The 10000-nt window shown below is 41.6% G+C and overlaps 1 protein-coding gene, 1 long non-coding RNA gene and 2 other non-coding genes across 5 annotated transcripts in view; all 4 read left to right on the top strand.

Annotated features, from left to right (window-relative positions):
* LOC123045432 (uncharacterized) overlaps nucleotides 1-10000 on the top strand; it is a 12737-nt gene that overhangs the window by 1120 nt on the left and 1617 nt on the right. Inside the window, exon 2 of one of the 2 annotated variants that reach the window (XR_006421406.1) lies at nucleotides 207-208. The exons of the other annotated variant lie outside the window; for it this stretch is intronic. This is a non-coding gene — a long non-coding RNA (uncharacterized lncRNA). The remainder of the gene's footprint in view (nucleotides 1-206; nucleotides 209-10000) is intronic. 2 annotated transcript variants of the gene reach the window in all.
* Nucleotides 1511-1597, top strand: TRNAS-GGA (transfer RNA serine (anticodon GGA)). Its single transcript has one exon. It is a non-coding gene; the product is annotated as a tRNA-Ser (tRNA).
* Nucleotides 2013-2085, top strand: TRNAF-GAA (transfer RNA phenylalanine (anticodon GAA)). The gene has a single exon. It is a non-coding gene; the product is annotated as a tRNA-Phe (tRNA).
* On the top strand, nucleotides 4395-5574 carry LOC123045431 (ribosomal protein S7, mitochondrial-like). Its single transcript, XM_044468487.1, has one exon. It carries the CDS (start codon nucleotides 5013-5015, stop codon nucleotides 5457-5459), a length of 447 nt encoding a protein of 148 aa, XP_044324422.1. The 5' UTR covers nucleotides 4395-5012; the 3' UTR covers nucleotides 5460-5574.

Genomic DNA, 10000 nt, shown 5'->3' with positions numbered 1-10000 from the left:
GAGTGCCTAAACTAACCTTCCTGAACAGAAGTAGCAGAGGTAGAAGATATGTAAATCGTACCATCAAGGGGAAATGCACTATTGTTATGCTTGGGCCAGGTTAGCTGATCAAGGGAATATTCCTATCGGAAGAACAATCAGAAAATAAGGAGATAGTCAGTTGGCACTTTTCACACAAGAACCGCTTTTCGTATTAAGCACAGGAGTCGTAAGGAAAGACCTCTGCGTAGCTATCAGAACGAATTAATGAACGAAATAAACGAATTCCGGTGAAACCAAGGCGAATTTCTGAGCCAGCAGTGGGAAAAAGATGCCAAGTATTGAGATGCAACATTATGAATGGTGCGATCCGAAGTCTTACTATTTACTCAAAATTGACTCAAATGGTTGACTGAACTTCACAGAGGACTAAAGCCGGGAACTTAAACTAATGGTTTTGCCTTTCCACTTCCCAATTGACTCTCATAAAAGGCTAGGCTACCTCTTCACATCGCACCTGATCCCGAATCATGTGCTCTGTTCAGGGGATCAATAGTGGCTATTAAGCTTTTCCCTTTCTATATATTCTTGAGAATAAGTAAATACCATCCTTTTTCCTATCAGCATATCTCTATCTGACAGTAAATATTGCTTTCAATCGATCAGGCACTAGGTTATTAAAGTATGGATATGCCATATAATAAGGGAAAAGGCCTCCAGTTTTTTTTAGCGCAAAAGAAAAGCCGATTCCAAATTTTCTATTTCCCGGCAAGTCTATGAGAGTCCTATTACGGATCCTCTGATCTTTAGCTTGAATGGTCGTGTTTTTATATAATTAGGTCTTTCTTCTGAGCTCTTCTATTACGGTACGGAAAAATCAAACCTATCACTCTCAAAGAATGGGTAAAAAGAATTCAAGCTAGGGGAGCCTACACTCTCTAACTACCTATACTACGCCCCCATTGATTGGAAACCCTCGGGGAAAATGATCCCATAAACAAAGGAATTATACAGTACGAAATAGCAAAAAAACAGACTAATTCGATTCTAAAAAATCGATAATAGATATTTTATTCTGCTTAAATTGTCCCGACAAGGAGAGATATTCAATATTTGAATCAGATTGGATTTCGTAGTATACCAATGTGAGCAAAACTATTACTATTTCATCTAACTTGAATAACCAAGGACTGAATTTGACTATGGATTCTGATAACTCGAGAAGTTTTTATTTGGTTATGATCCAAAAAGAAAAAAGAAAGGTTTAACAAGCCATGAGAAAATAGAGTAAAGTAACCATACGTTCTGTTTGCATAACGTGTATACGCCACGCCATACAATCGAAATAGAAACATGGGACGATTCCAGAATTTTGAATAGATCCGTGGGGATGAGAGAAGTTGTTGTTGAGAAATATGAAATTGGAAAGGAAGTCAAACTCCCTATGGAACCTGTGATCGGTTGTACCTGTACTTTAGTGATACGAAAACTCGCTATTCACTCAGTTTCTGGTCAATAATAAGATTATGTAGGAGAGATGGCCGAGTGGTTCAAGGCGTAGCATTGGAACTGCTATGTAGGCTTTTGTTTGCCGAGGGTTCGAAACCCTCTCTTTCCGTTTCTGTTAATTCACCAACGTTACCGACCACAATGAAATTTCTAGTAAGAGGAAAATCCGTCGACTTTCTAAATCGTGAGGGTCAAGTCCCTCTATCCCCAATAAAAAGCCCATTTTACTTCCTAACTATTGTACCAACCTCTATTTTTCATTAATGGTTCAAACAAGATTCACTATCTTTCTTATTCTACTCTTTCACAAACGGATCCGAACTGACTTCTTTGGATCTTATCCCATTCATACAAATGAACATATTATAGTATAGGCAAGTAATCCCTATTATTAAGTAAGTCATTCACAATCCATATCATTATCCTGATATTTACTAAGTCCAATTTGAGAATACTTTTTTCTTTTTGAGTCCCTTTAATTGACATAGATACAAGTACTCTACTAGGATGATGCACAATAAATAGTCAGGATAGCTCAGTTGGTAGAGCAGAGGATTGAAAATCCTCGTGTCACCAGTTCAAATCTGGTTCCTGGCACAGAACGAACAATGAATGCCTTTTCGGGAAAGAAAAGGGCCACATATTTTTTTAGGGAAAAGCTTTTTTTAAGGGGAAGAATCATCAACAAAAAATCCAGGAAAGAACAGCGAAGGAAAAACGTGAAAAAACAAGTGTTTTCCCGGAACGGAATAGCGGAAATTCCATACGTTGATCACCAATGTTGCATGTCTTTCCTTAAGCTGGAGTACTTTGAGTTAGAAGGCCTACTTTATTCGTCCTTTTAAAGCCTACTTATTCGTCTAGCTATTTCCAATTCTAATAAATAACCCGATCATATCATATCTTGGAAAACCCTAAGACTACCCAAGGCTGTACCCTACAGTGTTACCTATAGTCTATACTTGTGTATACGTTGCCTTCTGGGGTGGCAAGCTAGAACCAAGTTTTCTAGGTATCAATTCCAATTTAAGTCAATGATCCTCATTTTCTCCAACATTAAGAAGATTATTGGTAAGGTGACCAACCATCACGCAGGATTCCGGGTCGGAGTAGCACCTCTTGCCTGATATATACAGGTCGTTACTGGCGATTCGTTTGTGCCCTATGGTGTTCAATTGCCCGTTTGTTCCCTCCCCCTCGGGACGGGTCAACCTACTTTGCCCGCTCAGGCGCTCCAAAATGCTCTGACTAGACCGCCGACACCCATGATTTGTCCATCATTCAAAATGGCATTTCGTAAGGGCTCATAAGGTAGGAGGAATCACAGATCCTCCGTGCACTTTCGCCTAGAGTTAGTTTTATTTTTCACTACTGTCTGAGTGGTGGCTAAACCCTGAAACTTTTCCTTGAAATGAAATAAAGATCTAACTTTATTCCAGTAGTGGTTTCCGCAAATGTAGATAATCTTGTTGATTAACACCCACTTTCCATACCCTGCAATTCAGAGGCCATCACCTCTGGTCTTTTAGTAACATATCAGTAAACAAGGCTCTCCTCGTGTAGCTTTTTGTTCTCGAGGAAGAAAATCTCATTGATTACTTAGAATGCCGGATGAAGCAAGTTACAGCATTGGTTCTTTCGTGATTCACGTATATTGGAAATCTCTTTCTTTAGGAAATGGGATGGCATTCAATTCTAACTTAGGTATTCTCTTCTTCCTGAACATTCATGAAAAGAAGGACTCTGGCTTTAATGCTAAAGTTTAGTACTGGGCCGAGCGTACTTACCTACTTAGACAAGAGGGATACTTATAGATCTCTATGAGCGTAAGGCAAAGTGGGCAAGACTACTTCCACAACTACATTTTCGCTTAAGCAGGACCTGTGAGACCTCGAAGCAACCGTCTACTACTAGTTATAGATGCTATTTCTAATTGAATAGAATGGATGCTTCATAGCGGTTCTGCGACAGGCAGGGCAGCCGGGTGAACATAGGCAGCTGTTCCTATAGAACACAAGTCTTTCTCTAAAGCACGACCTTCCGATTGGACTACGTCTGGTCTCTATCCTTTTTATTCCTAAAATGGGTCCTCGATCAAAATGATCTGGTGTCTATGTCCATGCCTGAGGTTGGTAAACCCTATATCTATTGCGGGGTGGTTTGAGGAAGGGACAGCTTGTAACCCACGACTTACTACTACGAAGATTCTGGCGGAGAGCTTTTCACATATAGATGGGTCGGGATGAGGAAGCTCCGTAGTCAACTAATAGATAGAAAATCCACCTTGTGAACCATGTTTGTCTTAAAGTACTGTCTGAGAAGGAATATACCTGTTCCAATCCCTCTAGTGGCTATACTGATTGACATAGGTAGCTTTCGTAGTCAAAGCTCACAGGGCCAAATGCTCTATTGGAGTGGGCACGAACACACACAATCAAGGTTCGAAGAACTTCTACTTCACGCCTTGAGGATTCTATGACGCTCACTCAATGGTGTTGTGGCGATTGCAAGCAATCAATAAACGAGGAAGCCAAATTATGGATCCAGGAAGGCTGCATCAGAAGGAAGAGTAGGTGTTGCTATGCCGTTGGCTGGGACTGAGACAGAGAGAGGGGAGCATAGCCCCTATGATCCCGGTAAAGAGTTCCAACTAAGCTCTTCTCAGGTTCTTTCTTTCTCTTCCATTCTTATGTTTATATATTAAAGTGTAGTTTTCTTACTGAAATATAATAATATTAATCTAATATGCCCATTGGTGTTCCAAAAGTACCTTACCGGATTCCCGGAGATGAAGAAGCGACTTGGGTTGACTTATACAATGTTATGTATCGAGAAAGGACACTTTTTTTTTAGTTCACTGCCCTATACATAGAAAGAAGTGCTTTTCCACCGGTATCAACATTCTATCTGGAATCAGTAGCGATAATTGTTGTATTGTGAGCCAGCCCCGTAAGACACTACGCACCTCCAAATTCTATATGATTTTTCCAATCATTTCATTTATACGACCTGCAAATAAGATAAGATCTTGGCTCGCCCTACAAAAAAACAACTATATGCCCTATAAACTTGCTTCTTCGAATCTCGAAATAACATATAGAAAGTGTTTCTGTGATGAGACCATTCTCGATCGATAAATGCGATAGGAGCCTATGTGTTTCACGGGCAGCCGGCCAATAGGGGAAGGTTGTGAATCCGGCGAACCGACCGCTTTAAGAACGTGATTGTCTTCTCTCACTCAGTTATCAATTGACAAAGATGACCCATTCTTTTTCGCCCTAAAAACGACAATGGTATGGTACTTTTTCTTCAAATCGAGATTGTGTGGGTGTCCGCTCATGTTCACGTTACATGCTAAATCAGGCTTTCCTTGGAAAAACCAAGGACAACCCCTATCTCAGTCTCCTTTCCTTTCTCTTTTCGGGAGCAGAGCTGAAAAAGATGGACAGTAACGATCGCGTAATATCAATTTATCGGCCTCGTCATCGAAAGCGGCTTCCAATTGCTCGGAAATTCTCAGCTATATGGGGGACTTTGATGGTGAGCAAAAAGAATTGATCAAGAAATTGGTAAACTTTCGCATGATCGATGGTAAAAGAACGAGAGTTCGTGCTATTGTTTATAAAACTTTTCACCGCCTAGCTCGAACTGAACGCGATGTAATAAAACTTATGGTTGACGTCGTAGATAATATAAAGCCAATATGCGAAGTGGTCAAAGTAGGATTCGCAGGTACTATTTATGATGTTCCTGGGATTGTAGCCAGGGATCGTCAACAAACCTTAGCTATTCGTTGGATCCTTGGAGCAGCTTTCAAACGACGTATAAGCTACAGGATAAGCTTAGAGAAATGTTCATTTGCTGAGATACTGGATGCTTACCGAAAGAAGGGAATTTCACGTAAGAGAAGGGAGAATCTTCATGGACTGGCTTCCACCAATCGGAGTTTCGCGCATTTCAGATGGTGGTAAAGTGATACCACATAAGGAGCTCTTCCTCATTCAGTCATACTCAACAAAAGTAAGAAATGTTTGACCCGGATCCTTTTTTCATCTTCATATAGAAAGAAAATCGGCCTTCCTCATACTCCCCCCTTCATTCATAGAGTTGGAGGAATCCACAAGAGGCCTTCCCGTTCATAATTGCATAAAAGAACCATTCTTTTTATGAAAACTCTTGTTCCAACCTCACCTCAGGTCGAATGAATATGAAAGGGGGATCAATCAAATCAATAAGCCATGAATGAAGAAGTAGTGGGCCTTTCGCCTTATTTCGTTTGACTCGTGGAGCTGAGAAATCTACTTCAAAGAGAGGGAAAGAGTGCTAGTCCGAAAGAACAAGCAAGGGATGAGCGCACGGGAGCGAAATCCGTTGCGCCCACACGCATACGTTTTCTTGCTGGGTAATTTCTCAGAAAGTTTTTGTGTTGTTGATTCCTATTCCTAGGTGTTGTGCTTTTTCCCCTATGCCGCCTATTGGTACTAGTGGAGTAGGATTGGCCTGTAATACAGAACCTATAGGTGGTGTAACCTTTCGCTCAATACTCAAATCTACAATTGAAGCATCTGAGGCTGCATCAATCGAGGATACACGACATAAGGAATTGTTAGATCTCCAAACTGAACTTCGCCTTCACCAAGCGTGGGTTTTCACTGGTCCTAACTAACGGTTGGCAAGCGATCCCCTATTCTGCATCCCGAAGATCAGACGGCCCAGAGCCGGAGCGATCATTCAAGCAAGTTACTCAGCTTGAGTTTTTCAGTCAATCAATAGATTGTGCAGTTTCTTAGTCTTTTGGTCCACGTCTTCATGACTTATAGAAAGGGTTTCTTTCTTTTACAAGATCATGGAAGCTTCAGAAACCATCCGAGATCTTCTGGAAACAAGAAATGTTGCATCAAAGGGTTCAGTGGTCATATCATAGTGAAATCGAGTTTCTTGATTTAGTCGATATCAAATTCCCAACTTAGAAATTCGAAAGGACTAAGATTCTACTTCTTCCTCAAATACTGGGAATGTGGATTCAAGTATGATATCACTATTCCACAGATCTCAAGAAAACGAATTGAACAAGTTTGATGGCTGGAAGAAGATAGGAAATATTCAAACATGTATTGCATTTCATCGATCTCACCCTTTGTTCAGTGCCGCATAAGTACTGACTTCTTGAACAGATACCGGTACCGGTCATGAAGGCTTCGCCCTTCTCAAGTCAAGTGCAGAAGCGAAATCCGTTGAGCAAGAAGCCAGTGATCCCACAACATCAAAGTGATACATATGACATATTGGAAATTAGGCTTAGTTTGTAGCTTGTTTTCATTCATATCATCAAAACAGTGATTCTTTCACGGCCACCCCTCAATTCAAGAGTTCCGATTGGATCAACAAGAATCCAATCTGTATGCCAAGAAGAAAAGAAAGGTATTTCATCAAGTGCAGACAAGAAAGATACCGAAATCAGGAACCATGGAAAGCAGATACCTGATTCTATATATATATAAAAGGGATATAAGTGCTGGATCTGAACTATTTCAATTAGTGGATTGGCGGAAAAGCAGGAATGAAGGTTGGGACAGAAAGGGGAGAGGAGAGCCCGGACGAGGAAAACAAGCACCCCTTTTAGGATTCTAGGAAACAAGCAATACTTTCCCATCTTGAACTGAACTGAACAGAGCACAGAGACTAGAATCAGAACTGGAATTCCCTTCTCTGAATTCAAAAGCCCACCCGGACTTGAGAAGTAGCTTGTTCAATTTGTCCTCAGCAGAAGCGAAACCTGTTGCCAAGAGATCGAAATTCCAATCAGAAAATAAGTACTTTGAATCAAGAAATGACATTGCGTAGAAGTGAAGTGAACTAGAGAATTCCAGTCAGAAAAGCAATCGGATACTGAAATCTCTTCTCTGAAAGCTAAAGCTTTACAGATTATAGGAAAGCAAGCACCACGAAGGGCAGTACCCAAACTATAGGTTATCTTGTGTCTGGGCAAGCAAGGTCAAGTAGTGGCATCCTATTACCCTAAATGGAAAGCAAAGTAGGTTATTCAGCCATCCCTCGCGAACAATCAGAAGTCCCAGTTTCCTTAACTAATCTCGCCAATTTATCACTTGACCGACCCAGAGACTAATCTATCGTTGGCCCAGGCAAAGAGTGAGAAAAAGCAGCAAAAGGAGTAGCTTGCAGTGAGGAATGAAAGCTGGTGTTTTACCACCATTCAGCAAGAGAAACCCACTGGAACCTTTTCATAGGACCATAGAAAACATGCTGCTTCCTGTATAGAGATGACTGCTTCTTTAATGAAGTTGATCGTCTATCTCAAGTGGTGGTGATCGACTCCACGAATAGCCTGAACCTGAGAAATGTATATCTGCAAACGGGAACTTCCTGTTGTCTCGAATCAGGTCTGCTATTTCTATTCATAACTCTCTGGCTGGAATCGACCAAAATAGCCCTTGACGGCAATAAGAGGATCCTAACCACTACACGGTTCGAAATCTCAATCGAATGATACCTCAATTGAACCTGCTGAGTCAGTTATTGGAAAGATATCACTATCAGCCTCACAGCAATCTTTAGGAAAATGCAGACACAGTAGTTTTTTCGAAACTTGTTCAGACACCGCAAGCAACTACCAGTATCGATCTTCTAAAGAAATGACCTTCGTTGCCGAAGTGATAGACAAACAATTCTATAGCGGACTTGGACTAGCGACACATTTCTCCATATATGAAATTCAATTCACCCGACATCAAAGAGAAGCTCAAGCTCGGGATCAAAGATCAGCTACAGATCGGGCTGGCATTCATCATAGTCGGCAGCTTACTTTTGACTGAAACATTTACTTTGCACTACATCCGTAAGAATCTGATGGAAAATGACTGCAACGCAATCAATTTATCCCTTCCTCGTGCGCGCGTATCGTATATAGTTCAATGAGAAACAATGCTTTCTGATATTCACGAATTGGATTCGAACCAATGTCCCCCGACTCCTCTACCGAATAAGGATCGTGATTCACATTTCCTCGTTCTCTTTCTAGCTGCCCATATGGGTGGCTGCTATCATCCCCTTTTGATAGCTTCTTATCCGCATCCGCGAGCATAAGCGGAATAGCCTGAACACTCATAGCGATTACCTCAACCCTTGTCTTTCCTTTGGCTCCGCTCGGTGGGGGGGACCCAATGTACCAATTCTTTCACTCGACCCTGCTCCTTCTTCTTTCTCATTTGCCTCTTTCCCTCTCTCCTGCTCCCCCCCGACTGTCACTCTATGGCAAAGCTAAAGCTTTCCTGGCGCTTGGTGAATAATCTTTCTATAGGGACAAATAAAAGCCCAGTTTTGACCTTGCTGCATATAACATCTAGCATTTCATGTGTCTGAATGTAACAGCCAATAATCTGGTTTGCAAACCTATCTTTGCCCTCCTCGACTGCGGGAGCCCTCCATCGTTGCAGTACAATAGACGTTAATTTCAAGCGTAGCTTACTGGACATACGGTCAAGAACTTCTTGCAGCCTTCGAAAGAAGACTTTAGACATGACGCCAACACCTACGATAGGAATGCCGAATAGTATATCGTCTGCGTAGCGAGCGAAATAGACGTACTTGGTAGAATCCCCATTCTCCTCTTGGGCCATAGCATCGAATTGCAAGTCGAGTTGATGCAGGAATGATTGAATCAAAACAGGCGAGATCGGTGATCCTTGTGGAAGGCCGACTTCACTGTTTGAGTAGTCATTCCCTTTCTTAGAAAGTCTCGGTGTCTTGAGAAAGCAATTGATGAGGTCAATGAGAGGAGCGTTATCTGTACCTAAGAGCTTAGACAAATGTTCAAGTAGTAACCGATGGTCTATGCTATCGAAACACTTGACCACGTCCACCTGAACCATAGAATCCATAGACGGCCATTGAGTTAATGCACGGAAGAAGGGCCGAGAACCTTGCGGAAGCCCTGCGCAGATGGGGAAATTCGTGGATCTAATGAGTCATTGAGTAGCTCTGCCAACGCGGTTAGTATAAGTCGATCGGCTGCCGCCGGTTGAGTGATAGGCCTACCTAAATGCTCCCGGCCTTTTCTTTGGTCTAAAGGACCTAAACTACTCACTTGCCAAACTGCCTATTCATATGCCCTTTCCTAAACCACTTTGCTAGTTCTATACACCTGCCAGGATGCTTCTATTGCTTGTTACGTATTTGATACTGCTCACTATAATGGAATAGCTTTGTACTCAGTACATGATTGCTTTATAGCACCTGTAGCTTATGCAAACAAATTCCCTCAGAGTGGCAGCTTTTCAATGTCTAGCTAATCCACTGCATCTTATAAATTGTATAGTTATTCAGAACCTCTTCCTTCGAGCTCCTATGGAAGACCTTGGCCGCACGCGCCTTAGGCGATTTCTATTTTCTTTAGTTTAGAATTAGTCTTTAATTTAGGCCGCAGGTTTCTACAAATTAGGTTAGGCCAAGATATTTGAACTTGTGCAAACCAACCAGTTCTCCCATTTTTTCC

Source organism: Triticum aestivum, chromosome 2B (assembly GCF_018294505.1).
Source record: "Triticum aestivum cultivar Chinese Spring chromosome 2B, IWGSC CS RefSeq v2.1, whole genome shotgun sequence".
Taxonomy (NCBI): Eukaryota; Viridiplantae; Streptophyta; class Magnoliopsida; order Poales; family Poaceae; genus Triticum; species Triticum aestivum.
The sequence above is the reverse complement of the archived record's forward strand: the minus strand, read 5'-3'. Positions and strand labels throughout refer to the sequence as shown.

What these genes read in the sequence shown, in the direction of transcription:
- LOC123045431 (XM_044468487.1), top strand. Translation starts at nt 5,013, where the DNA reads ATGGGGGACTTTGATGGTGAGCAAAAAGAATTGATCAAGAAATTGGTA.